This window comes from Penicillium manginii (assembly GCF_028828005.1).
Source record: "Penicillium manginii strain IBT 31320 chromosome Unknown utg000010l:1.0-1143873.0:1.0-1144522.0, whole genome shotgun sequence".
NCBI classification, from domain to species: domain Eukaryota; kingdom Fungi; phylum Ascomycota; class Eurotiomycetes; order Eurotiales; family Aspergillaceae; genus Penicillium; species Penicillium manginii.
Window position 1 is genome coordinate 909,242 of NW_026643111.1, and position 27,888 is coordinate 937,129.

Genomic DNA, 27,888 nt, shown 5'->3' on the forward strand with positions numbered 1-27,888 from the left:
TCTCCTTTGTAGCGTTCGTCCCACTCCAGAGATTTTCGAGTGATCAAAGATATCGTTCCTCTTTTTTTAAAAAGACGATTGAAGGCATGTGAAAAGAGAAAAGATGAGGCAAGACTGTTGAGTAAAGAAGAACAGCCCTAAATTCCGGCCCCTGGGGGCCACTGACACCACATGGTTGGAAACTATGGTTCTCACATTTGAATAACTTTAATCAGCGATTTGAGCACACCGTACCCATCTTTCAGCTACCCGAAGGACTCAATCGGACTAACCGACCAAGGATCGCAGAGAAAAAAGGCCTCTGATGGAGTGGCGTACGCCCCACACCTTAATCATCACGTAGTATTCTGTTCCAAGGTCTCACCTTTGGGGGCGTGTTTATGGACACTCCACATGGTAATCTCCATAAATTAATTGACCGAAGCCTACGGCCGAAGGATGGAACGACATATCGTGGTAAATCAAGTTAGAACATGCGTTCGTTTCAGCAGACAACTTGGCAGTGACCCACCAGTCGGTATGGTATTGGCCAGATTGTGTAGAACCAACCCCATCTGTGCTCGGCAATCCGAAATCAGGACTCCCTAAAAAAGTGCAAATTCCTACTCTTTCATTATTTTGCCCACTGCCCCCTAAGTAGTGTGTTATGTATGCATTATTTAATTCGCGATTGAGCTGACCGGTAACTGAATACAATAAATATGAGGAGCCTGTAAGGCTTCCCCCCTTAGTGAAATTTCAAAATTAAAGGGATGGATCTAAGAAATGTACTCCGTACTATGGAGTACTCGGGATATTAATTCACTACCATTGCAATACTAAAACTAGAATTAATTCCGAGTCCCAAATTGCTGGATCATATTATAGTGCCAGCGTCCCAAAAGAAGGCACTACAGGGGTCCGAGAATGCCTAGCTCTTTAGTAGGGTGGATCATCCAAGCTCTGCAATGGATGGATAACTGTTCATAATTAGTAGGGATTGTGAATCCCAATGGCCGCCCCCAAATCGCCCCCAAATCGCCCTAAATCGCCCCACTTATTTGGGGTCCAAAACCGCCCGAGTTGTATCTCGGGGTCGGATCTCGGACAATGATACACACGCGGTCGGCGCTCAAGTGGGGATCTTGCAAAAAGTGTGTTGAGAAAAGTGTCGTTCATAGGTCCATGGACTCCGAAGCACTCAAATTCTGCACGCGATAAATTTTAGTTGTTTCGGGCCTTGCACCTCAATGGGATTTCGAGCAGCCTAGTCGCCTTCTTTTTGAACATTGGACGATGTCCAAGGGATGACCCCACCTTGGTGGTTTTGATTTTCTTTTTCTTTCGTTTGTTGTTCATATATCTTACTATTTGCTGGAGAGCTCGATAATTTCTCGGCCTAAGTCTTAGAAAAATGTTCTCTCTCAGGTTGATCACTGCCATTGCTGGCTTGGCTTCCACTGTGGTGGGTAGCTCTGTGCAAGGAAAATGCCCTAGCAGCGATCTTGACATGAAGGCGTTTGCCAAAAGCCTTTCCCGCACTGCCGAGGTCTATTACCCTGGTTCCAGTGGCTTCGCAAATATCACCACCCGTTGGTCTGTTCTCGAGGAACCTAAGGTGAATGTGGTTATTGTACCTGGGACAGAGAATGACGTTGCCGAAACTGTAAGTTTTCTCATTCACCCCATGCCCAATCCTTCTTTGAAAGAAAGTGACCTGGAAAACATGATCGTACACTAACTTTGATTTCTTTGAAGGTCAAATATGCGAACAAGAAGAACGTCCCATTTCTCGCCTACAACGGCGTCCACGGGGCTCTTGTTTCATTAGGCAAAATGGATCACGGGATTGGCATCTCTCTAAGCAAGTTGCGCAGCGTCAAGGTTAATGAAGATGGAAAGACAGCCACAATTGGTGGCGGAGTCATGTCCAAGCAGATCACCGATGACTTGTGGGCAGCTGGAAAGCAAACCGTTACTGGAACCTGCGAGTGTGTCAGTTATCTGGGGCCTGCACTTGGCGGTGGACACGGCTGGCTTCAGGGCCACCACGGTCTTGTCGCTGATCAGTTTGTCTCTTTGAATGTTGTACTTGCTGATGGCACTTTGACCACCGTCGATGCCAACTCGGAGCTGTGGTGGGCAATGAAGGGCGCAGGCCACAATTTTGGCATTGTTACCTCAGTCACCTCCAAGATCTACGACATCGAGCATACTAATTGGGCCATCGAAACCATCACATTCAGTGGCGACAAGGTTGAGGCTGTTTACCAAGCTGCCAATGACTACCTCGTCAAAAACGGGACCCAGCCCGCTGGTGTCATCAACTGGTCTTACTGGATGAACGACGGCTCTGACCCCAACAGCCCTGTCATCGTCTTCTATATCATTCAAGAAGGAGTCAAGGCTGTCGAGTCCACTTACACCAAGGCTTTCCACGATATTGGCCCTATCTCCATCAACCCTCAATCAGGCACATACAAAGACCTCGCCGCGTGGACCAGCATCGCCGTCGACTCTCCTCCCTGCCAGAATCTCGGCTTCGCCAACCCTCGCTTCCCCATCTATCTGGAACAATACAACGTCCCTGCACAGAAGAAGGCCTGGGATATCTACGCCCCCGCCGTTAGCGGCTCCTCCCCCTTCAACAACTCCATCTTCATGTTCGAGGGCTACTCTGCCGAGGGCGTTCACTCCATCCCCACCGACTCGACTGCTTTTGCTTTCCGCTCAGAAAACCTGCTTGCCGCCCCAATGATCAACTACGCCCCTGCCGGTGAGGCTCTGGAGCGCAAGGCCGCCGATCTTGGCAACCAGCTTCGAAACATCCTTTCCGAAGCGACTGGTCGCGACGACTTCCGTGCCTACATCAACTATGCCTATGGCTCGGAGACATCGCAACAGATCTACGGCAGCGAAAACTGGCGTCAAGAGCGCCTGCGTGGACTCAAGCACAAGTATGACCCCCACGGCAAGTTGAGCTTCTATGCTCCTATCGAGTAAACGCATATGAGTGGGTTTGATATGAAGGTGCATATAATATGCCATGGAAGGTTTCCAGGCAATACCCATGAATGCACATCAGAGCACATGCTCAAGCTTCCATTTCTAAGTTCAAATTGGAAGCAGTTGGTATGAATGCAATCGCACAGAGATGTAAATATAATGTATATAAGAATGCAGAAATACCCAATTTTTGTTCTTGATTGTCAGCGCAGGTGACTTTCACCAATCCCGAATGATGCGGCAAAGATCAGCCAACTTGCAACTCGCGCGGAGTTGAGATCATAAAAGGTTATAAAATTCTACACTCAACGTGAAGAAACGAATATAGTAGATAGTTATATGCCGACTAGCTACTCCATTTTTAGCACATATTTTCACGACGCACTATATTGGCAAGTTTAGCCGAGCAATTCAAGACCCAGATTGGTCAAGTCTAGTGATGAGTATTAGCTAGACCAAGTGGATCCATTCTGAATGAGCCACGAGAACTCCGCACTTCCCGTCATGAATTGGTTGGTGCCTCGCATGTGGCGTTTTGTCAGGAACGAAAAGATCAAGAATTTTCTTGCAAACTATGGTACCTGTCAAAGCACCATAGATATCATATCGGATAATACAATTAAGGTTGTCCCGCAATTGGATCGACGCTACTGCTCTATCTGCCTCGTTCACCCTTCATAAAACTCAACCTAGGGTACAACTCTCTTCTAGTGAATTACGAAGCTTTTTCTGGTGCCAAGAATATTTTGAAATTTTGCTTATGCATTGCTGACTACCAGTTTCCTAAAAAGGGAAGTTGACTATCTGATTTGCCGGCGTGCCGCTAACTACCAGAAGCTAAGCACTCAGTTCAACTCTCTGTCCACAAAATCCGGTTAGTACGATGACGGATCTGTCAGGTACCCCTCAAAATAGATCACTAGAGAGAGGCATCCAGCCTCGAGTATACGTAAGTGCTCGTTTAGCTCACCTTGAATGGCTGCACGCCGTCGCGAGTCGGTGAGGAGAACTCCACGGGTAGATAGAATGTTCCCTCACAAGGCCAAGCTCCATGCATCTTAAGGACTTATAAAAGCAGCCATCACCCTGATATAAGAGGAGGCAGAAGCTCAAGTCTAAACGCAGCACAGCACCTCAAAAATACTTAGCCTCAGCGCTTTCACCTAGCAATCAACAATTTGCCCAACATGATGACCAAGGTATGTTTGAAGATATCTCTCAACACAGCTCAACACATAGAGTTTGCTCTAACAAATTAAAGATTATCACCGTCCTCTCTGCCCTCGCAGCTGCCGCAGTGGCGAACCCCACGGTTGGCTATGCCGGATACTACTTCGCAGACTGCGCTACTCCGAGCATTGATGCCGCCAACGCCTATGCTGGATCGTGCATCAACGTCGAGAATATCCCCATCAAGTCATTCACTGCATATGTTGAGTCTGGAGCCTGTGCTGATGGTACATCTGCGGTGCTGAATACCTACACTGCCTCTGGTTGCGATGCATCGACCCTATTCGAGACTGTCAGCGTGGACAGCGTGAAGCAGTGCTTCGCGGCTGATACTACCCTAGTCAGCTTGAAGGTTGAGTGTGTTTAGAGGTTGGATTTGATGTGCCTACTCATATTTGTATGCTCCGTGGTAGGACTCGGGCTCCCACTCCCAACAGGATGTTCGGGTTTACTTCTTTCTCTCTCATTGTTTCAATGAATAACGCCACGGCATGACTTTTACACTTCACTATTTGTTACTTCTCTGTTAGAGCTACCCAATAGGTTCATATATATCAGTCATCTATCTTTCAATTCGTCATGGCAATCTTACCATATTTAGAGTATAATCGTGGCGAGTCAAATCCCAATATTTCATTGCTTCTCTAAGGCCTTAAATATTGCACGTTGCTTCCGCATATGCATCTGGTACAAATCAATAGTGTCCCGCAAGTATCCACTCAGTAATAATTGAACTGTGAATAATGACACAAATCCAGAACTAGTCTGTACTCAAACAGACTGAATAAGAGCTTGGCGGCGCTGAGAGAATTCCCGGATTGGCACGCGAGTCTCGTACAGGTCGTCGATATCACCAGGTGAAAGTCCTGTAGTATTTGGGACAATAGTCAAAGCTCCCCAGATGAGCAAAACTGAGGTTCCCGCAAAGACAAAGCCTGTCCGCGCTCCTAGATTGCCCGAATCCACATTGTACATGTATGGGACAGTGAAAGTGAATATCCAAGTAGATAAGGTCTGGGCCATAATACCAAGGGACATGGATTTGGCGCGAAGACGCAGACTGGAGATCTCAGCTGCAATACTCCAGCCCGGTGCTTGCATAAAAGCGGCCTCTAGTGAGATTAAAACGTTCCTTGTCGCAAATTAGCTTCCTCGATTCTATTGGGGGGGAGATTCAGAGTGTGACTCACATTAGAACAGCAATTGTCCAAGTAGGACCGGTTCCTTTGGCGTAATATAGGCATCCAATAGTCAACATGATACCGAAGTTGATTAAGCACCCTCCAGCAAAGACCTTATCGCGAGGGATCTTGCTCATCCCGAGCTCGGCAGCTATGATAACGATTATCGCAAGTCCGAAGCCGCCAACAGAGATGTCGAAAATGTGCACAACTGGAAGTCCCACGGTGATAAGGAAATAAATCGACTGTGCCAAGAATGGTCCTCCACCAATATTGACAGCAGCAAAAAGAAACATCATGGTGAGTGTTCTCTTCAGGTTACAGCCTTGGAAGCATTCAAGATAGCTTGCGTGCTCAGCGTTCCGCGCACGTTCCTCTGCAATCGTTTGGACAAGGTAGGCATATCGCTCGTCCCGTTCACATTCCTGGCGGTAAAGCATACTCATTGCCTTCTCTGCTTTTTCATTGTTGTTGGTCATTATTAAAAATACCGGTGATCTTAAGAATGTTAAATTCACGTCAGCAACGGAAAAAACTAGGAGACTCACTCAGGGGCTAGGAAATAAGCAACAATGACCAATGCAGCAGGTGCAAATTGAATCGCAAAGACAGTACGGAAAGCGTGCTCTGATACATCTGGTACGAAGCTCCGAATTACTTCCCATGGCAACAGCTTGCATAATCAGGATGAAGACGACAAGAGCCTTTTGGATAATGGGGACCAATCTCGGAGGTACAACCTCTGAAGCATATGTTGTTCCTGTCGCCATTGTGATACCGATACCCAACCCAACAACAATCTTACCACCCAGCAAAGCGCTGGGTGTCTGCGCTGTATATTGTACGGCTGCACCGGCGAGAGAAATTACTCCACTCATAACGCCGCACCATTTTCTCCCGATTCTGTCGGCGAGGGCTCCTGTCATTGCTGCCGATAGTGCTTGTGCGAGGGCAGACATAGAGGTCCAAAGAGAAGCCCAGATTGAAGGAAGATACCAGCTACCCGCGGCATCGATTTTTCCGAAGTATAGGATAAAGGCAGGCATGGCGACCCCGGCTCCGTTACACATGGTGTCATAGCCGAAAAGGGCAGCCGAGGTGAACGAGATAGTAGCTACAGGAGAGACATGTGTAAGTCACAGTCAGAATATTGACAGGGCATCTCACAAATAAGCAGTGCTCGCTGATGCTTTCGAAGCAGACTCCAGGCAGACAACTCCCGTTCGAGCTTGAGGAATGCCGGTTCACTCAACTCGATATGATCGGTGTCGGGTTTGGTGGCCATTGTGTTTACTGAATCTCGATTCTGATCAGGACAGTAGGTAGTAATCACAGCCTGCGAAGGGTAGCCCTTATATTTCTAAGTCCATATTCTAAATACCAGCAAGAGCTGAAAGGCGGAAAAGCCGTGAACCTGATATCCCGTGCCATCTCATTTTGCCTGGTAGGAAACACCGACAATTTCATCCTCACACACGTCAAGTCAGCAAATAGACGGCGTAAGGGCGATCTTAGCACCCCAATTCGCGGGCAGGATAAAAATTTAGCAGCTTCAAAGTTTAGCCGAGCGGTTCCATATTAGCCTTTATTGGGTTCTCGGATTTTCCGCCCACGCCAAATTCCGAGAGTATTAGAGGCCCCCGCTCCGACCCCGGGGTAATTCGATTGCGGGGAAAGCTTGCTTGTCCACACTATTTCCATATTGTTAGGTTCGTGGCCGATTTACAGTGGAGATCTGACCGAGTCAAGAGAAATTAGGCGGAGTGTGGGACAGATCCGAGTCGGACATAACGACCAGGAATGGCTAACCCATGATTCAATATTACACAGATTTAAGTGTATGATCTACTGATAGTATCGGCTTTTACTGCTTGTGACAAGATCGGTCCGCTTTGCGTGGGTGAATTCAGGACCCAACCCCGGAGAACCCGAACAATGGATCGAGGTATTCCGACTCCCTTTCGACTCCCTTTAACCGGAACTTCCAATATATTCTCTCCAGAAGGAGATATTTATTTCCAAAGGAATAATCCCTCAGAAAACACCATTCATGGATCGTTACAGTTGCCCCATCCAAGATGAAGTTCACAAACCCAATCATCCCAGGGTTTGCCCCAGACCCATCCGTCGTCAGAGTCAGAGACAGCTTCTTTCTTGTTAATTCGTCTTTCCATCTCTTCCCCGGTCTACCGATCTACGTATCGAGAAATCTGCAGGATTGGGAACTGACAGGCCATGCAATCTGCCGTTCATCTCAACTAGATCTATCCCGAGCTTTCACAAAATTGATTCCGCTTCCAGATGAGCGATCGATCCACGTCACCGGAGGCCTCTTCGCCGCCACAATCCGGTATCATAAGGGCATCTTCTATGTGATTTGCACAAATGCCTTTGCGGACCCCAATGACAACACTCATAAATTCCAAAACTTTTATGTCACTTGTGCTGAGGAACGCATATCCTCAACCACTGGCTGGTCGGATCCATGTTACTTCGACTTCCCGGGCATTGACCCTAGTCTATTCATTGACCAGGACACGAACAGGGCGTATGTACATGGCTCATACCGTTCTGGCCCACCCTGGGCCCCTGACTGCTCGATTCGACAGTTTGAGATTGACCTCGCCACGGGAAAGTCCTTGACTGATATCAAGTTCCTCTGGAAGGGGGCTTCGACAGATGCTGAAGGGCCCCACATATACAAGAAAGATGGATGGTATTACCTCATTACGGCAGAAGGGTCAACATTTGACGGTCATGAGATAAATATTGCTCGATCGCGGGATATCTGGGGGCCATATGATGGCTATACTCACAATCCTCTCTTGACAGCGAAAGGGAGGGATACGGATATCAAATGGACTGGCCACGGAGATTTTGTTCAAGATGAGGCTGGAAACTGGTTCTGTGTTCATCTCGGGATTCGGCACAATAAGTCTGATCCCAATCGACATCCGCTTGGCCGTGAAACTTTCCTTACGCCTATGCAATGGGAAGAGGGGGATTGGCCGGAGATCGCGCAGACCCAGCTAGAATTTCATGCTGAAATTCCCGACCAGCTTGCCCATGATTTGCTGGTTGTCGGCAGTGGTAGTGCCCATAATACCGAGGATGTTTACATTCGCACGCCAGAGCTCGGAAGGTATATTTACGATGCGGAGAAGCAGAGCTATTCAATACAAGCTTCGTCTTCCGGTCTGTCTGCTCCTCTCGGGACAACAAGCTTCGTAGGACGAAGGCAACGACAACAAGCCAGCCAGGCGTCCACAACACTCTCATTAAGTCAATTTGATCATACAAATAGTGAAATCAATGCGGGTCTTTCAGTGTATAAGGACGACCTTCGCTATGCTTCCATAGCTTTTAAAAGCAAGTCGCGGGAGCTACTACTTGAGGTTCGATCTGTTCGGGACATGAAAGTGAAGAATCGGATACTCAGGGCCAAGAATGTCCCTATGGATTTCTATACAATCCGCCTGAGAATTACAGCTGATCTAGATGGCTATTTGTTCGAGTCAAATTTTGATGAAATGTGGGAGCCAATGGGAAGAGTAGATAGTTTGGAGATGTCGGGGTATGATATGACCGGCACGATATTTGGTATCTGTGCTAGTAGTAGCCAGGAGGATGGAAAAGATGATACAAGTGGGAAATGGGTGAAATTTGAGAAGTTCATCATCACTTAGACCTTTATTTTAAGATTTATAGAGACGGGATAAATTTCATTTGCCAATTTTTACACTGGCTTCGAGAAATTAGTATCCACTGAGCGTGGTGAGAGGTCCGTTATTGCTGTACTCAGGGATTTCTTTCCTAGTACATGCCTGAAAGAATCGATATAATTTACTCTACGCCTAAGGCTCATTGGTGAGTATTAGCGACTTTGCAGCAGATGACCGCAAGCTAGAACGAATATTAACTCCAACAACTTGCTGACCAAGACCCAAAATCATAAAGTGGTGGAGTAGCTTCCTACATGCGAAATGACGTATGAAAGGGATGTGGCTCCAAGAGCACAAGCGAGTTGTTGTCTAAAATTAGGGCTAACTTGAGAACGATATCATAGATCCAACTGGGCAGCATCTGCTACCCCCTCCTCAAGAAGCAACTTAGCCACCTCAAGATGGCCATTTCGAGAAGCCGCGTGAGCCGCTGTCCACCCGGAGTTATCCAAAACTCTGATGTCCGCGCCATTCTTGAGAAGTAGCTTAACGACTTCAAGATGGCCATTCTGAGAGGCCATGTGGACTGGTGTACATCCGTCGCTGTTCGCAACCGTTAAATCAGCCCCGTTCTCAACCAAGAGCTTCACTACATCAAAAAAGCCCTGTTCACAAGCACGGTTCACAGGGGTCCAATTGTTCATGCCTGCGACTGCTATAGTGTCTGCCCCCTTCTCAAGAAGTATCTTAACCACCTCAGAATGGCCATTGCGACAGGCAACACTAATTGGTGTCCACCGGTCGTTATCCAGGACCGTGGTATCTGCGCCGCTCTCGAGAAGTAGCTTAATGACTTCAGGATGGCCATTTTCAGAGGCCATATGGACTGGTGTATATCCATCGCTATCCACGACTGTGGTATCTGCACCGTTCTTGAGAAGTAGCTTAACGACTTCAAGATGGCCATTTTGACAGGCCATGTGGACTGGTGTACATCCGTCGCTGTTCGCAACCGTTATATCAGCCCCGTTCTCAACCAAGAGCTTCACTACATCAAAAAAGCCCTGTTCACATGCACGGTTCACAGGGGTCCAACTGTTCATGCCTGCGACTGCTATAGTGTCTGCCCCCTTCTCAAGAAGTACCTTAACAACCTCAAAATGACCATTACGACAGGCAACACTAATTGGTGTCCATCCAGCGTCATTAAGTGTGACCCTGATATCTGCACCATGGTCAAGAAGGAGCCTCGTCATCTCAAGGTTCCCATGCAGTGAAGCACCATGTAGTGGTGTTAATCCGTTAGTGGCCGCAGCATTAACACAAGTATCGGCACCGTTCTCGAGAAGATATCTCACCACCTCAAGGTGACCGTTCTCCGAGGCCAGTAAAAGTGGTGTACGGCACTGATTGTCTGCTAATGTTACCTTCGCCCTGTTCTCCACTAGTAGTTCACAGATCTCAATATAGCCATAATATGAGGCTTCATGTAGTGGTGTCCATTCGTCGACATTTCCAATATTCGTTTCCGCTCCTATCTCTAGGAGTAGCTTAACAACATCCATATGTCCATGAGCTGAGGCTGAGTGTAGTGCTGTCCATCCGTGGTCGTTTTTTGTCCGAAAATCGGCCCCACTATCCAGGAGAAGTCTGACAACTTCAAGATGGCCATTATTCGCGGCCGCATTCACCGGCGTCCATCCAGTGTTGCTCCTCATAGCGAAGTCGGCTCCATTATCCAGAAGAAGTTGGACTATCTCAAGATGGCCATGGTCCGAGGCTGCGTTCACTGGTGTCCATCCATTTTTCCGCTGAACATTAATGCTTGCACCATGCTCTAGGAGTAACTTCGTAACCTCAAAATGACCTTTCATAGAAGCTGAATAGATAGGCAGTACACCATCATTTTCAGCAATAGTGATATCTGCCCCGTTGTCCAAAAGAAGTTGAACTACCTCAAGATGGCCATGGTACGAGGCTGCGTTCACTGGTGTCCATCCATTTTTCCGCTGAACATTAATGCTTGCGCCATGCTCTAGGAGTAGCTTCGTAACCTCGAAATGACCATTCATAGAAGCTGAATAGATAGGCAGTATACCATCGTTTTCAGCAATAGTGATATCTGCCCCGTTGTCCAGAAGAAGTTGAACTACCTCAAGATGGCCATGGTCCGAGGCTGCGTTCACTGGTGTCCATCCATTCTTATGCATAGCTGTGATATCTGCACCATGCTCCAGGAGAAGCTTCGCAACCTCGAAATGTCCTTTCACAGCGGCTGAATAGAAAGGGGTCATGTCTCTATTATTACCAATGGTGATGTCCGCACCCCTCTTAAGTAGTGCATCGACAACCTTGAGATGGCCGTTGAACGAAGCCAAATTGACCGACGTTTCCCCCTTTATGTCTGCAATCGTGGTATCTGCTCCGTTTTCAAGTAAAAACTCCACAATATTCAAATGCCCCTTTTCACAAGCTGCAGCCAAAGGTGTATGCCCGAACTTGCCAATGTCGTCTGTCTGATGGTTGCGGTCATGAATCAAAAAATCCACTGTCTCAGCTAAGCCAAGTCGCGCTGCATAATACACCGGACTGGCTGGCTTCTCTGCAATTCTTGATTGTTCGTCCTTAATCTCTTCGTCATTTGAATCGAACCATTCCCTCCACATGGCCCAGTGAGGCCTTCTTTTGTCAAAGAGTCGGTTCAGCAGTTTCACCACTCCTGCATCTGTTGGGTCTCCAGCAGAGGCGTGCCTTTGCCATGACCCCGCGGCGTAGCTTAAGAACGAACCAAGACCTCCATTCACTTCGATGCAGGAGCCTCTCCGCCAGACTGCTGAATAATTGATATAACGAAGACACATCTTAGCAAGCAATGTGTTCTCGACTGATTCTGCAAAAAACCCCAGGCTCTTGTTGATCTGTAGGAGTCTCCCATTTGTCGTAATATTATAGAGCAGGTACTGTTTAACTGAGAAGTGTGCCAAATGCACTGTCTTCAACCCAGCATCACAATCGGCCCCGGGACTACGGATCTCCAAGAGAGATCCACAGAAGGATGATATCCCTTTGTCAATATACCTCTCGTCGATATTCTCCGGTAGGTCTTCCACTTGGATATTGTCACAAGTTTCACCAATCAAGAGGGCTTCAGTTAATTCCCTGACCGTCAGTGGTCATAGAGAAAAGGCTGTCCAGCGCAGCAGAGAAAGCGCACGATCTCGATCTTCTTCAGGGAGCTTCAAAATTTTGATCCAATTTCGTTCGTACACATCCTCGAGTCCAATTGGTGTTAAATTAATCGTTCTTTCCAGCTCCTTCTGGCTTCTCCAGTTGTTGCGACAGAGTGAATCTCGCTGCAATCTTACCCACAGAAACTGACCGTTAGACCGATCGGCCATGCTAAGGCTGAGGCTCTCTTTTGCTTTTGCAGTTTTCTCACTCGTAGTCAGCGCTGTGTAGACAACCTTTCGAGAATAATTTAGTACATCAGGTTGAACGTCTTGGGGGGGTAATCTTATGCTCAAAAACAGAAGCCCCGAGGGTATTTTGAGGCAAAGAGGTTCGAATTTCCGGTTCATCGCGGCTGACAATCATGACACGTGTGGCCGTATCCCCAGTAGCTCGCATCAGTGCCTCCATAAAGGTAAGAATGGAGTCACCATCAATAGCCTTCTGGTTCTCCATACACCAGCCACATTCATCCATGCCATCGATAATGAGCGTGCACCCAGGTATCGCTGTGACAATCTCTTGCAGGAGTTCTATAACTTCTCCACGGGTTGCCTGCTGTCCCTGCTGGACTGCATACTTTTCACGAACAAGTGCAGACGCTGTTGGATGAGACATCAACTGAGTTATCCATGATCGTACTGCCATGAAAGGATCTCCTCTCTCAAAGTCAGAAGCAAAGAAAAAATGGGCGACAGGTGTATCCAGGATGGAAGAGACGTGATCAATTATTTTTGTACATAGAACGGTCTTTCCAAATCCCGCGGGGCCATTGATCCAAAGGATCTTAGAATGTCCGTTTGGGAAATCGGGTGAGCACCAGTCTAAAAACCATGGTCGGTCTAGGATCCATAGACAGGTACTTTCCATTCGCCTTGACACATACTCCTCGTAGCGGCCGTTGCGAGGCTGGTTGCCCAACAACCATACCTGTGAATCTCGTTTTGTCTGGGCTTTTTAACTTTTAGTGGAAGACTCCGAGGTCAGAAGAGAAGGGGGGAGGGGGGAGACAGCAACCTTCAATCTCGCTCTGTATGTTGCTCAGAATGCGTTTGAATTCTTTGGTCCAGTTTCCTCGCCCATGGACAGCATCTAGTGACATGGTCAAATTGGGTTCGAAATACTCGCATTCCAGCACGTACCATTCACGTGGCCAGAATGAGAATCCCCCCCCGGTAGATTCCCAGTGGCTCGAGACCACGCTGCCCTCCTTTTTGATGGGAATCAAGCCATAGAGAATATCGAGGATGGATGAAAATTGCTCAAGTTTTTTGATCCGCTTCTCTTTTCTCAACGCCCAGCTGATTCTTTCCCGTTTCGATTCAGACGAGTTGCGTGGAACGATGGGGCCGCAAAGGTAGTTGATAGCTGAAAGAAGGTCTTGGACTGTCGAACGTATTTGTGGATCATCAAGTAGCTTGTCGTGTTCATCCAAGAGATTTTCTCCTTCGAATCCAACAGCTTGGCCCCATTTCTCGAGTTTAAATTTGTGGGCTTTGAATTGAGCCATTAAAGCACCAGATTCGCTTTCGTAGTCCCTCCACGAGTCAAACTTATCAAGCACATCTAAGGTGTTATTAAACAAACCAGCTAGCCCCAAAATTCCGATAACAAGACCTGCCGGCTCCACCATGGCTGTGTTTCAAGTGTTGGAGTGATAATGCACTTGACAAAAGAGTTCAGGAATAGAAAACTATTTAAGCTGTCGGCCGATAAGCTGAGAATATTGGAGACTTAGATCAACAGCGGTGTCATCACCTCTAAATACATAGGTAAAGTTATCATGGGCGCGCCCAGGCGTAGGGGCTTGGAAGACCAGTGGCAAAGATGTTCGACGCTCGGAAAAAGCACTACGATTTTATGCATGAGACACACCGCTAATTCCCAGAGAGCCTGCGCTGGTTGGCTAACATCTCAAAAGGACGACATATCCATGTAATCTATGCCCCGTTGATCATCTCGAAGATCCTTTCACGAATACCTTGAGGATGGGGTGGCTGTCCGCGAAGGTTGCTGGAATAATTCTGTCCAGCTGGTGGCTATGTGCAGATGCCAAGAGACTTTTGCTGAGGGGGGGGGGCATTCATATCCAATGATATTGACAGGACGCCTCGCAGGAAGGTATGTGCGCTGCTTGGTGCGGCCTGCGGTGGTTTGCCCTACACGCCCTGTCTATCGTGTCATTTGGGGGCCGCAGCCGCCGTGCGGGATGAGCGGCTGGATGCAATAGACTGCAGATCCAAATTGGCACTCTGAACCAGTGGCTAGTGCTCCGTGTTCCTTCCTTTTTTTTCTTTTTCAAACCATTGAGACAAGCCCGGAGCAAGTTTGGGGTTGAACTGCGCTAAACCAGACTATCACTGGCAGGGGCCTTCATATGAATGCACCAATGGGTTCTTGCCAGCTTATAGTTGTGGGAGCCGAGATGAGACCCTGCAACGTTCAAACGAACAATGAAGAGTCAAGTTGGGAAGCGCGAGTTATCATCTCATGGATAATGTGCGCAGTGGGGCACATGCAGCATCTCTTCAACCCTTAGGAAACAGGTGGTCCAAGACAGAGAAAGATGTAGCAGTGCACCAATCATGTATGGGTTAGTGTTGGGTCGGGACTTTGGATGCCTAGAATGCGCTGAGCCTCGTCTGCTCGCGATGCTCAGGACCTGCGGTACGAGTCGAGGCGTCACAATAAGCCGCATCGAACCAAATGGCAAACAATTTCAAATTCTGAGGACTGGGCAAAGTGGCTGATCGGGTATCTCTCAGACTATCTAGTAAATGTTGAATTTTGAGTTCTGGAAATAATACCTCCTCCTTCTTCAGTATTGTCTTCGTAGTACTGTCAACTTCGCCGAATGAAAGCTTCCAATTCAGCAAAGAAACCCTGAATAGGACTTAAGTCTAGTGGTTATGGAGGCAAGCACTCCAACTCTACCCCTGGTGGAAGATGGAAACTAGGAAATGTTGCATCCGTGCAGTCTAAGTGTATGTGTGTGTGAGAGAGATAGAGAGAGAGAGGCTCGGAATGCGAGGTCAAGTGCCTGAGGCATACTCCCTACAACCCTGGACCCCGGCTTCTGAGCACATCTGTTCTGGTCGATCAGCCTGAGAGTTATCATCATGATAAAGTGATGCATTAGCCATGACTAACATACCAAGGTTATAATTCGGCTCTGGCTACATCCCACACTGCTGCAGAAACTGCTCAACAAAACCTTCAAGAATGGAGACAGTCAAGACAGAATAACACCATCTTGCGCATAGGCGGGTACTATTAGTGGTATCTGATATCGCTGATCACAATATACGAGTAGTATCGAGTCTCTTTATGGACCATACCATAATAGATAATCTCGTGCTTGGGAGGAGTTAAATTTGGCCCGGTTTGACGAGTCGTGATTGATTCCAAGGTGCACCTCACGAGGAAAGGCCATGGATTCTGGAGGAGTATGATGGAGGTAGGGGCAGATCAATTAAATTTGGAAGCTTACCTTGGAGTGTACCTATGCTTTTGATTAATATGTAATCTATGTAGGAAGCAACCCTGCAGCGAGAATCCCTCGAAGGGTGTACGTACATATGCCCTCACGACAGAAAGATGGGTCAAACACCTACACCATTCGACCAAAAGGTGTACACACACCGATTGGCACTGTACACTTTGTATTCTTACTTCAAAAAAAATAGGAAGGTCGACCGGTTTTGAGACACACTGTAAGTGGATCAGTACTGGGCGAACCCTGTTCGATCTCAAATTTGCACTTGAAAGCTGCCTAGGTGCTATTGAAGATACCCTGATGTTCGGCTGGTCTCAACTAGTTACATAGCCATTCAAACTTTCAGCGCAGCCCTTTGCTCCTGCTCCTGCTCATCTTCCTCATCAAGTTCATCCCCCGCATTGAAAGTTTCATGATTCAAATGTTTGAACCTGAACCAGAAGATGACCGACTGCAGCGCTAGAGCCACTGCAGGGGCACCCCAAAGCCATAGGAGATACGGATCCTTCGTCACTGGGATAAGGATCTCTCCGAGAGCACTACTCAAAGCATTCATGAACAGGAAAACAGCCACAACCAAACTCTTCATGCTCTTTGGCGATCGTGCATAGGCAACCTCATACGCAGTCACGGCCGCGAAACATTCACTCAGAGCGGCTAGGATGGTCGTCGCAAGTTGCCACCAAATACTAATCGGCGCCACTTCGTCGCAGGTGGAGGCTTGGTATCCACAGGGCGAGAGCTCATAGACCTTCCATTGCGTCAATGTTCCTGCAAGGCCGGAAAGTGTGGCCAGGAAGAAGCCGAAGGTGATTCGGGTGATTGGGCCAGGGGTTATCTTATAGCGTCGGAGAGTTGGGTATATCACGTAGGTCAGAAGAGGAATCGTAAAGATGATTGTCAAGGCGTTGAAGTTGTTCAACACGTCATTAGGAACTCCATTTGTTATCATGGATCCACCTTGATTTGACTGAACAGAGCCGATACCTCCATCGTTCATATACCAGATTGGGAAGTAGATGAAGATATCGCATGCTTGAAGAGTTGTCGCGACCTTCGCAACGGTCTTGTCTGTCCAAGGAACGATAATACCTTGGCTTTCGAGCTTGGAAGGCTTTGCGGAATCCCAGAAGTCTTTTCGCCAAATTCTGAATTTGCTGCCGCGGAGTGCCCTTGATGTGATTTTGAATGCTTCGGTGAGCTCCTTTCCTCCACTGGGAGGCTCCTTGTGTAATCTCTTATAGACCACCAACAGTAGAATTGGCAGTAAAAAGTAGATAATGGCAGATAATAAGAAGGACAACCAGTATCCAACGTATTTCTCTGCATATGTTGTGGCGAGCATGTAGAAAGCACCGATATTCACGAACCCGTAGAACAAAAGCATAATCCTGTTTGTAGTTGCTTCGGGGTCAACGATTACCCTTTCTCCAGACTTCAAAGTCCGTACAAAAGGCTTCTTGTTTTTGTTTTGATCCAAGATGAGAGGGGATACATTCGGCTTGAATATACCGGCTCCGAATGCGAGAATCAAAAGACCAAGAATGAATGGCGGAGCAGCGTGCGACTGTCCTTTCTGTAGCACAGATGGGATAACACCAACCAATTGAATGATATGAGCTATACCACACAGCACGACCCCGACAAAGATGGCTTTGTAGCGTCCAACGTAGACATCGGCCCACCATCCACCGAAGATGGGGATCACATAGGCCAAGAAAACAAATAGCAGAGTTAAACCACTGCTGGCTTGTAGTCCCATTCCAAGTGCACCTGCAGTTTTCTGGGTGCCACGTGGAGGAGCGCCAGCACCATTGCCCCCTAGAAGATAGCCTTTAGCACCTGGGCAGCTTGAAAATGTATCTAGGTGCTATGGCGTAGCACAAACTTGATATTGTGGGAATTGAAAATACCTTCTGGAAGCGGATACTCAATGAAGTTGGCATACACGGTTTTAGCTCCATAGTAGGACGCACGCTCTGCAAACTCAACGAGACAAAGCGAGAATGATACCCATGGTAGATTATCGGCGACCTTGCGTAGGGTTGCGTTTTCTTCCTCCGTCGGAAGGGGCTTCTCGCTGTCAGCGTCTATTTCCTGCGCCGCTGTCTGCACCTTTTCTGACTCGTTGGAAATTATATCGGTAGTCGCTGTGCTGTTTGACTCGTGCTCGTGTGGAGCCGCTAGAAATTAAGAATGATCCCGCGTTAGCGAGCTTGTTTATATGCGGAGTTCCCACTCAAGGGGTTGGCGATTCTTACCCATCATGAGTTGAAAGGGCGCGAAATAACGATTCTTCCGATAATTTCCAACGAAAAGTTTGACTAGGCCATCAGCTATTATATCTGTCATGCCTGTCAAGCAAATCCCAAGCGCGGATGTCGCAATAATCAAAAGCTTGTGTACTTGCGTTGAGAGGTAAGTGGAGAACGGCCATTGGGCCTAAACAGGCCGTATTCAATCACGCTATCGGCCCCAGTATTAGGATAATTCCACAATGTAACACTGGATTGACGCGGCCTGTTTCTGTTCTCTCTGAATGAGGTTTCTGCCAAGATGTGTGTTAGCTAACACCCTAAGAAATCGTGCCGGTTCGGGCTCCTCGATTTTCGCGCTTCGCGTAGTTCGCTTTGATTTTCCCGGGCCATTTTTTTTTGGAGAGAGGCATGCATCGGACAGGTTGGTCTCTGCGAGTTGCGACGCGAATGTGAGAGGAATGGAAGTGGCAATCGAGTGAGAGACGAGAAGAGAGCAAGGCTATCTCGAAAAGGGAGGACAGGCGAGGCAATCTCGCTGCCTGAGGCCGTGATTGAGGAACCCACACCTCAATATCTTCGATATGGGACACACTAAGGCGTTGACATATAGATTTACACTTTTGTGCTCCAAGTCCAAGGTTGGAATGGGCTTCATTGTCACCACTAGTACAAGGGCGGGTTGAAATCGACGTGGCTTAACGGAGGGTATAAGAGCGGTTCTGGTAGTATTGTGGCACTATTTCATATTCTGATTATATGGAGAGCTTTGGACTTATCAATTGCTACCTCCCCTGGTAGACCTGGCTACGACCCTCCGCATGGGTCCCTACCCCAGAACCTCGAACCTCCCCTCTTGAGGGGAGGTTCCAACCTTCCGACCCTCAACCTACCCTGAGGATCGTTGAGGTTCAGTATGCGGACCCTCGGCGACCCTCAACGACCCGCATTTGCATAAATTTTCGACGCCTTACCTCTTTCGGTTGCATAAAATTGATGATTCATCTATGTTTTTTATAGCTGTTCCGTCAATTTGTAGATATTTTACTGAATACTCCATCAATATAGCGAATTATAAATAAATATTCATGTAAAAGTAAACCGTAGACATGGTCACCCACAGATTACAAGTAATATTTGATGATATCGATATAGGGGGTGGTCAGTGGCGGTTGTCGACAAAAATGCATGTAAAGTTGTAAATATATATATTGCAGATAGTGTAACCTATGTGTATCTTCATTTGTAGAACCACTGTTTTTTAAGAAAGCTATAAAAACGTGGTTCAAATAACCTCATTTTTACATCATTTGAGCTGTTATATCTTCTTCTATTACTTTTTCTTCAAGAATTCAGGACAAATAATCTAAATATGTTGTAAATCCGGTTCAAAGATTGCAATTATTGGACTTGGTCGTTCTGATCAAGACTTTTTCTCAACTTGAGGGTCTCTTTTGAGGGTCGATGCGGGTAGTGAGGGTCCCCTTGAGGGTCGCTGCGGGTAAGCGAGGGTCTATTTGAGGGTCGCTGCGGGTAAGCGAGGGTCTATTTGAGGTTCATTGAGGTTCGTTTATTATGCTAGCCAATCAGATCTAGCTATGTGGAAACAAAAGATGATAGATCAATTCTAGCATATAGAACAGGGATGAACGGATGCCCCAAGAATCTTGCGTATCTTTTTCTACAAATTAAACAGTAAGTTCCTCACTCTCTTCTTCCTCAGTCATAGTACTATCTTCTAGTTACTAAATCTGTCATGTCGCAGCTCTCCGATGTCTACGCATCATCTAGCTTCGATGGGGTGCAATTAGACACGCTACAATACCTTGTTCCTAACGATTCCCTATCCCAACGCGAAAGCCAGAGTCAACTACTATCCGAAAGTCAGTTTGGATCAGTTCCAGACCTTCCAGACCTTCCAACCCATCGATCGCGCGTGGCACCTCAGGCCCCAGACACTCTTACACGAATCAAACCAGACCGTATCAACGAGTACGTTGTCTTTACAACTACAATGACCGCAGAATTTATTCAGTGGTGGCTTGAAACCGACTTTGGTAAGAAGAAGCGGATCAACTGGGATGTGAACCGTCGTGCAGAGTGCTGGAAAGGGTTTCAACAAGTTGCAAATACCAAAGATGGGAAGCCAGACGTTATATGCAAACGGTGCCGTACAATTCTTGAGCACCCAACTACCAACCATACTGGAACCTCATCGATGCAGAAACATCTCGATGGGCTAAGGTGCCGACAGCGAATACCGAAGAAGGGTAATATCCAGCAACTACTTAGTGACGCGGTATATTTGAACCAGCCTATATTTAATATCAATACTAATACTATTTTCACTATTATTTAGGCTGAGAGAAGACCAGCGCCTACCTTTACCCAGCAAATATGGGAGCAGAAGATCCTAAACCTGATCACTGTATCGCATTTACCCTTCCTATTTGTCGAACATCAAGAATTCCACGACCTCCTTTCCTACGCACGGCTAGCACCCACACTACCAAGTGTTCCATCAAGAAAGGTGATTCGTGAGCGCCTTCAGGATTTTGTTATAGAACATCAACAGGAGACACTACAACGGCTTCCATCTAGTGCAAGAATGTCGATTGCGCTTGACTGTTGGACTTCTCCATTCCAGCAAGCATTCATGGCTATCACAGGATACTTCCTAGACCAGGAATGGGAGTATCGCGAGGTTCTCCTTGGGTTTGAGCCAATATCTGGATCTCATACTGGAGTGAACCTCGGTAGGGTTGTTCTCCAGATCCTAGAGAAGCACCAGATCGCTGACCGTATACTGGCGGTGACAACTGATAATGCGTCTAATAATAAGACACTTATCGCAGCGGTGAATGATTCGACTAAGACGCTACAGCAAGAGACAGATTCTACAATTGTCCAAGTGCCCTGCCTTGCGCATGTTATTCAATTGAGTCTAACTGATTTACTTGGTAAAATTAAGGCCGCCCCGAAGAATAACAACACCGAGACGGAATGGTCTGAAGATCGTGTACATTCACTTCGTGCACGCCAGCAGAAACATGAGATCGCCGATACTCTAAATAAGGTAAGCTTAAAGCTTCTATTTACGAATCATAATCCAATAACGATAATAATCCTTATAGGTTCGCGGCCTTGCAGTTTATATCAACGGAAGCCCTCAACGCAAAGAAGCCTTCTTGAATCTTCAATCTAATAATGCTGGGATAAGGCTTCTCCCAATCCAGGATGTCCGTACACGATGGAATTCGACATTTCTGATGCTTCGGCGGGCGAAAAGACTTCATGACATATTCGACAAGTACTGCAAGGACTACACCCAAACCCATTTTGCATTGAGTATTGAGGGGTGGCGGCAGATTGACTATCTACTTTGTATTCTCCAGCCCTTTTTTACGCTTACTACGCTAGTTTGTCGTACTAAAGACTCGAGTATCCACCTTATCTTTAGGATTTATAACAAGCTTTTTGATCATCTTGAAAGATCAATTCGTCAGCTTCGTCGAAAGAAAGTTCACTGGAAACAGCTGATGCTTTCCTCCCTTGAGGCTGCGAAGGAGAAACTGAAGAAATACTACGGCGAGACAGATGATATCGAAGGTAATCTTTATGCAATTGGGACGATCTTAGCGCCATCAAGTAAGATGGAGTTCTTTTCAACAGGTGATTGGGACCTAGATCCTGAGATAGGAAAGGACTATAGAAAAGAATACCGCAAGAGTCTTCAGTCTCTTTTCGAGAGATATAGCCAACGTGTACCATCAGATATGATACAGCCTAATAGCCAGTTATTAATAACTGAATCGGAGCTAGAGAGGGCCCTTGACGGTGATTCTTCACCACGATCAATTGCTCCACAGTACGACGAGCTCACCAAATATCTCCAGAGTGGTAAGTAAATAAGCCTATGTGATGAATCATATAACTAACCTCACCTGATTAGATACTATTAAAGGATCTGTTCGGATCTTCTGGAAAGATCATCAGAGAGAGTTCCCTGTTCTTGCAAGCATTGCCCGTGATATCATGTCAATTCCAGCAACTGGTGCCGGAGTTGAGCGTCTGTTTAACTCTGCTCGGGATGTATGCCACTACCGCCGGGGGTCGTTGAATCCAGAGACTATTCGTGATATTATGTTGTACATGTGTACAACAAAATTTGATATTGAGGAGGAGCAGCGGCTGATTCTCCAAGAGTATCTCTTAGACCATGAGATAGCAGCTTCGGCAGAAGCACTTGATGTCCAGACACATACCTTCGAGGCTATCAGTGATGACGAGGAGGAGGATATTGAGTTGCGTCTTGATACACCGGCTGCTGTATCAATTATGCAAACAACCCCAAACGTACCGCCACTCTCAGCGGTTGCCGCTGGAAAGCGGCCTGCGGTCACTTCTGGTGATGAGGAAGATTCTGATGCCGATGGATTTGTGAACCCGGAGGAGAACCTATTATTATCCTTCCCTAATACGCAGCATCGTGTATCAGGTAGGATACGGAAGAAGTCGAGACTACTGGATGGGTATATAGTTTGACTCTTGGCTTGTTAGAACTATGACTAGACACTATGCTATAGATGTAATGTAAACCATTCAAAAATTAAACCCCTATTCGAGGATGAACCTATGGATGCAATAAGGAGTGTATCCTCCTGTAAGGCTATACAATGATGAAGTTTTTAGTTTACAATTACAATGAAATACAGCTTGTTTCTACATAATTTATGCAATTGACGCCCAGTCACGTCTTTTACCTGTTTGTTATGTTTGACGACCCTCAGGGTCCCCGCGGGTAACCCTCATGAGGGTCGGCCTGGGTACGACCCTCCCCGCGGGTCCAGGTCTCGGACCCTGACCCTCCGCATGGGGAGGTGAGGGTCAGGGTCGTGGAGGGTACCCGCGGGTTCTAGCCAGGTCTATCCCCTGGTATTCAATTATTGAAAAATGCTGTATACTATACCAGTGATTTCAGAGTTCCGGCAATACCAGCCGACATCATTGTTGAGCTGTCCGCTACTCGGGTTCTGGGTCAGGGGTAGACATGCGAGAGTAAACACTCTCATCCGGCTCATTCGACCTGACCATGGCTCAAATGATAATTTGTGACTGGTGGGCACAGAAGTATGTGTGTGGGTGAGAATTTTTTGAGCTAAAAGGGCCTAGATATAATAGTAGGTAGTGTGGACTGACTAGGCCCGTGCAATGGGACAACTTTGAAACGCTCGTATGTTCCCGGCGAGTCAGCTAGGTTTTAAGGAACAGACTGTAAAGAACTGAAGAAATGACTCGGGAGATCCAACCTTCTCGGGGTTATGTAGCTCCGTAGTTCCGAGTCCGTAGTCCCGTGCTACAGGCAATCAGGTATGAGCAAAGTAGAGTAGAGTAGAATAGTGTCTATGAAAGCGTTTAAGATGTTGATGTTTTACTGGAAGTGGTAATAGTTTAATTGAAATTCTAAATGTGCTAAATATTTCTACTTTCTAGTATCGTGTTTATGCAAGTTAACCAGTGTTAATGCAATTCCTGGTCTTAACTTTGGTAGAAAACGTCAGTGGCGGATTAGTCATACACTCAACACAGCATAGGTACCGTACGCTCACTCTCTACCACCAGAGCTATGGATAGACCTGTACATAAATAATAGATATATTCAGAGCTAATGGAAATGCTAATTAAATACTCTTCTATTTATACCCTAAGCCTTAGCAATAGTGTATCTTAAAGAGTACCTAGTGTAGGTAAATAAGTAGTAAGTAACCAAGTCCCACTCCCACATGACATGATGTCATCAACTTCCAAGGTTCACCTGGTCACCTTCCAATTCATCTGCTATAAAACCATTTCTCCCTTCCCCTGCTGATCCTTCAAGTCACACTCCACTTCCCCCTCTACTACTCTTTACCCTCCCCCTCACTTTCCTGCGCATCTCAGGCTCCTGCGCATCTCACTTCCGCCCCTCCGCAGAACCACACAACCCATCCCTTCCATCATGTCCTACGCCGACGCCGCTGCCAAGGGCCCCAAGCAAGCCCCCGAGGATGTAAGTTGAATCAGACCACCCAGCTCAGTCCGGCTCAGTTTAGTTTCCTCCGCATGAATACCAAGCTAACAATCTCTTAGGCGTGAGTGACCATACCATCCACACATCAACCCTATACTAACCATCCCAGCCGCGCCCCCAATGTAGGCGGCATCTACAAAGATGAATCTGAAAGCACCGCCTCCCTCATCGACGTCGACTCCCCCCACGTCCAAGCCGTTGACCCAGACTTCCTCAACCAGGAAGTGCAAACTACCACCCAAGCCGAGCGCCTGGAGCGCGAAGCCGAGGAGAAGGAGCGCGAGCGCGCCCGTGAAGACGCCCGCAAGAAGGCCAAGTCTCGCAAGGTCCAGAGCAGTGGTCTCTCTGCCAATTCCGGAAACCCGGTCTATATTGGCAATGCTGTTGTGATGACTTTGGTCGGTGCGGGTCTTGGGTTCGGCGCCTATCGCCAGCATGTTGCTGGTAAGCTCTCGTGGGAGCTTGTGGGTTTGGTGTCTGGAGCTGTGGGCGCTTTTGGTGTGGTTGATTATTACGTTAGCAAGTGAGTGTCTCATCCTGGATGTCTTGTGGTTTATATTGGTGGTTCGCAGTTGTTGGTTGGGAGTTGCTGGACTGAGTCCCATGTCGATGACCTCTTACGCATACTTGCGATATACTGTGACATGTGCTAATTCTCTTTTTCTGCAGGTGGTTCCTTCAGAACAAGTACCCCCCGAAATAGGTGGATGTATGTCTCTTGCTTGGTCTTTTGTTTGATATACCATCTCTGCTCTTCCTGCGTGTGTGGGGCTGTCTATACTGGTACTCTGTGCAATGCAATGCACTACCAGTATCAGTGCCAGTGCCAATTCTCTTACCAATACGAATATCACTACTTTAATAGAGATTTACATTGATAATTCCGGAGATGTAGAGTAATTTTAAAGTACTGTACATATGCATAATAAATTCTCCGTAACTCTTCTACTACATAATGTTTTACTATGCACAATGCAGGTGCATGACGTAGGAAGGCGGTGAGGGTCTGTTTGGGCCAGTTTTCCGTTTTGGCTTGGAGTGAACCACAACACCTTTGAATCACTTGAATAGCGTGAACAGTTCAGGTCGCAACCACTGCTATAGTGACCAAGTGAATCAGAGACATACCGAACCGCTATCTCTACTGGCCTCGATAATCCAGCACTCCCCCCCCCCTCCCAATCCTCCCACCCACCACCAACATGGTATGACCCCGTCCAGGACCGCGCATTCGAGTCGCATTCGCTAACACCCCCCCAGAACTCCCTCTTCAACTCCGCCCTGAAACAATCTTCTGCGATCCGTCGCGACCTGGATACATTCTCCCAGTCCCCGACCACCTCCTCCCCCGCCCTGCAAGGTGCGTCCCCGAACACACTGTTGACCAGCCGCGTCGACCAGCTGCATCCATACTGACCGATTGCAGGCCAGATCGCTGCCTCGTTAGCCGCATTGAATCGGACTGTGGATGATTACTCCGCCCTCTCGAAAAAAGAATTGATCCCAGAGAAACAACAAAAGGCCTTTGACCGGGTGAAGAATTTCCGCGATGAGCTGGGTGATTATCGTGGTCAATTTGATAAATTGAGAAGGGAGAGGGAAGAAGCTGTAATTTCTCCTTGATTTTGGGCCTTGACATGTTGGCTGATGCGTTACTCCTGCTAATCTCCTTCTCTACTTACAGCAATCCGTCCACAAGAGTAACGAGCTCTTCGGTCGCCGACCACACCACACCGCGACGCCCGAGAACCCCTACGACCAACCTTCCCAACCGAGTGGATATGGATCACAAGGGCTCGGGTTCGGGGGTGGTCCTCAGGATGCGCAACGTGAGGCGCATGCGCTGCGCGAACACTCCTTCTTTGCCAATACGCACACCCAGTTGGATGATTTCTTGGACCGGGGGCGAGCGGTGTTGACGGATCTCGGAGAACAAAGGGAGATTTTGAAGGGGACACAGCGTCGGTTGTATAGTGTGGCTAATACGTTGGGGGTGAGTGGTGATACGATTCGGATGGTGGAGCGGCGAGCGAAACAGGATAAGTGGATCTTTTGGGGAGGAGTCGTGGTGTTTTTCTTGTTTTGCTGGTTGGTTTTGCACTATTTGCGATGAGGATAGGTGTGAGTGTATTCAGGATAGTTTCATAGCGAGGCGTTTGCATATATTCTACTGGTACATTCTTACTCTTGTACCTCGGGTCCTTGTTGATGCTGATTGTAGGCTATAGTAAACACTATAGTCACCCCTTATTTTTATAAACCCTAAAACCCTAACGTGAGTCGCAAACTACAACCAATTCAATTAAAAAAACCAATTCCCTGAATTCCCTGTATGGATACTAGCATATGCACCTGCACTGCATCGGCCGAGCTCGGGACGGCGGAAGTCGTTGGGGGACCCGCTTTACGCGCCAAAGCTTTTCTCCCCTTCTCTTCTCCCCCAACTTCAACTTCTCTTCTCTCTTCTTCATCTCCCCCAGACTATCTTCATCATGTTTGCTGCTCGTCGATCCTTCTCTCTCTTCCAGAAGCGCGCCTTCTCCGCTTCTGCCGCTCAGGTATACAATTGCCATCCCATTCCCATCCCTATCCCTATTCCTCCTCCTTTCTCTACATCCCTGCTAACTCATTATTACAGGCCTCCAAGGTCGCCGTTCTCGGCGCTGGCGGTGGCATTGGCCAGCCTCTCTCCCTGCTGCTCAAGCTCAACCCCCGTGTCTCTGACCTCGCTCTCTACGATATCCGTGGTGGACCCGGTATGCATATATACCCCGTTGCACTCTGCTGCTACTGCTTCCGCCCTCGCGACCCAATTGCAATTGCTGATCTGTGATCTTTCCCCAGGTGTCGCCGCTGATCTCAGCCACATCAACACCAACAGCGTTGTCACTGGCTACAACCCCGATGAGGCTGGCCTCGCTGCCTGCCTGAAGGATGCCGAGATTGTCCTGATCCCCGCTGGTGTCCCCCGCAAGCCCGGTATGACCCGTGACGATCTGTTCAACACCAACGCCTCCATCGTCCGTGACCTGGCCAAGGCTGCTGCCAAGTCCGCCCCTAACGCCAACATCCTGGTCATCGCCAACCCGGTATGCTCTGCTCTGCTCTGCTCGGCTCGGCTCAGCAATCGAGACAGTCGTTACTTCCATGCATCCCAGCTAACAAAATATACCCCGTTAGGTCAACTCCACCGTCCCCATCGTCTCCGAGGTCTTCAAGTCCGCCGGCGTCTACAACCCCAAGCGCCTCTTCGGTGTTACCACTCTGGACGTCGTCCGCGCCTCGCGCTTCATCTCCCAGGTCCAGAGCACCGACCCCGCCGCTGAGAAGGTCACCGTCATCGGTGGTCACTCCGGTGTCACCATCGTCCCCCTTCTGTCCCAGTCCAACCACGCCTCCATCTCTGGCGAGACCCGCGACGCTCTCGTCAACCGCATCCAGTTCGGCGGTGACGAGGTCGTCAAGGCCAAGGACGGCGCTGGCTCTGCTACCCTCTCCATGGCCATGGCCGGTGCCCGCTTCGCTGAGTCTCTGCTCCGCGCTGCTCAGGGTGAGAAGGGCGTTGTTGAGCCTACCTTTGTTGAGTCTCCTCTCTTCAAGGACCAGGGCGTTGACTTCTTCGCTTCCAAGGTCGAGCTTGGCCCCAACGGTGCTGAGAAGATCCACGAGATTGGCCCTATCAACGAGTACGAGCAGAAGCTTGTTGATGCTTGCCTCGTTGACTTGAAGAAGAACATCCAGAAGGGTGTTGACTTCGTCAAGGCTAACCCTTAAATTATGT

The 27,888-nt window shown here is 47.9% G+C and overlaps 9 protein-coding genes across 9 annotated transcripts; 6 read left to right on the forward strand and 3 right to left on the reverse strand.

Moving 5' to 3' along the window:
* Positions 1-1,393: 1,393 nt before the first annotated feature.
* Positions 1,394-2,982, forward strand: N7533_013207 (putative FAD-dependent oxygenase; the record flags this gene model as incomplete). The annotated part of the gene is made up of 2 exons (XM_057109857.1): positions 1,394-1,645; positions 1,738-2,982. 2 exons carry the CDS (start codon positions 1,394-1,396, stop codon positions 2,980-2,982), a joined length of 1,497 nt encoding a protein of 498 aa, XP_056953442.1.
* Positions 2,983-4,172: 1,190 nt separating this feature from the next.
* N7533_013208 (uncharacterized protein) lies at positions 4,173-4,582 on the forward strand (the record flags this gene model as incomplete). Its single annotated transcript, XM_057109858.1, has 2 exons — positions 4,173-4,184; positions 4,247-4,582. 2 exons carry the CDS (start codon positions 4,173-4,175, stop codon positions 4,580-4,582), a joined length of 348 nt encoding a protein of 115 aa, XP_056953443.1.
* Positions 4,583-4,986: 404 nt separating this feature from the next.
* fmqE (MFS-type transporter fmqE) lies at positions 4,987-6,681 on the reverse strand (the record flags this gene model as incomplete). Its single annotated transcript, XM_057109859.1, has 5 exons — positions 4,987-5,347; positions 5,406-5,894; positions 5,945-6,023; positions 6,055-6,510; positions 6,564-6,681. 5 exons carry the CDS (start codon positions 6,679-6,681, stop codon positions 4,987-4,989), a joined length of 1,503 nt encoding a protein of 500 aa, XP_056953444.1.
* Positions 6,682-7,474: 793 nt separating this feature from the next.
* On the forward strand, positions 7,475-9,082 carry N7533_013210 (glycoside hydrolase family 43 protein; the record flags this gene model as incomplete). The annotated part of the gene is made up of 1 exon (XM_057109860.1): positions 7,475-9,082. The coding sequence occupies one exon, from the start codon at positions 7,475-7,477 to the stop codon at positions 9,080-9,082; it is 1,608 nt and encodes a 535-aa protein (XP_056953445.1).
* A 374-nt stretch (positions 9,083-9,456) lies between these two features.
* N7533_013211 (uncharacterized protein) lies at positions 9,457-13,919 on the reverse strand (the record flags this gene model as incomplete). The annotated part of the gene is made up of 4 exons (XM_057109861.1): positions 9,457-12,203; positions 12,273-12,509; positions 12,556-13,239; positions 13,304-13,919. 4 exons carry the CDS (start codon positions 13,917-13,919, stop codon positions 9,457-9,459), a joined length of 4,284 nt encoding a protein of 1,427 aa, XP_056953446.1.
* A 2,197-nt stretch (positions 13,920-16,116) lies between these two features.
* On the reverse strand, positions 16,117-18,047 carry N7533_013212 (uncharacterized protein; the record flags this gene model as incomplete). Its single annotated transcript, XM_057109862.1, has 3 exons — positions 16,117-17,624; positions 17,696-17,965; positions 18,044-18,047. The coding sequence occupies 3 exons, from the start codon at positions 18,045-18,047 to the stop codon at positions 16,117-16,119; spliced, it is 1,782 nt and encodes a 593-aa protein (XP_056953447.1).
* A 1,746-nt stretch (positions 18,048-19,793) lies between these two features.
* Positions 19,794-22,623, forward strand: N7533_013213 (uncharacterized protein; the record flags this gene model as incomplete). The annotated part of the gene is made up of 5 exons (XM_057109863.1): positions 19,794-20,336; positions 20,397-21,113; positions 21,172-21,937; positions 21,990-22,535; positions 22,610-22,623. 5 exons carry the CDS (start codon positions 19,794-19,796, stop codon positions 22,621-22,623), a joined length of 2,586 nt encoding a protein of 861 aa, XP_056953448.1.
* A 1,412-nt stretch (positions 22,624-24,035) lies between these two features.
* On the forward strand, positions 24,036-24,634 carry N7533_013214 (uncharacterized protein; the record flags this gene model as incomplete). The annotated part of the gene is made up of 3 exons (XM_057109864.1): positions 24,036-24,090; positions 24,167-24,172; positions 24,234-24,634. The coding sequence occupies 3 exons, from the start codon at positions 24,036-24,038 to the stop codon at positions 24,632-24,634; spliced, it is 462 nt and encodes a 153-aa protein (XP_056953449.1).
* Positions 24,635-26,599: 1,965 nt separating this feature from the next.
* Positions 26,600-27,881, forward strand: N7533_013215 (malate dehydrogenase; the record flags this gene model as incomplete). Its single annotated transcript, XM_057109865.1, has 4 exons — positions 26,600-26,665; positions 26,746-26,863; positions 26,952-27,196; positions 27,288-27,881. The coding sequence occupies 4 exons, from the start codon at positions 26,600-26,602 to the stop codon at positions 27,879-27,881; spliced, it is 1,023 nt and encodes a 340-aa protein (XP_056953450.1).
* Positions 27,882-27,888: the final 7 nt, after the last annotated feature.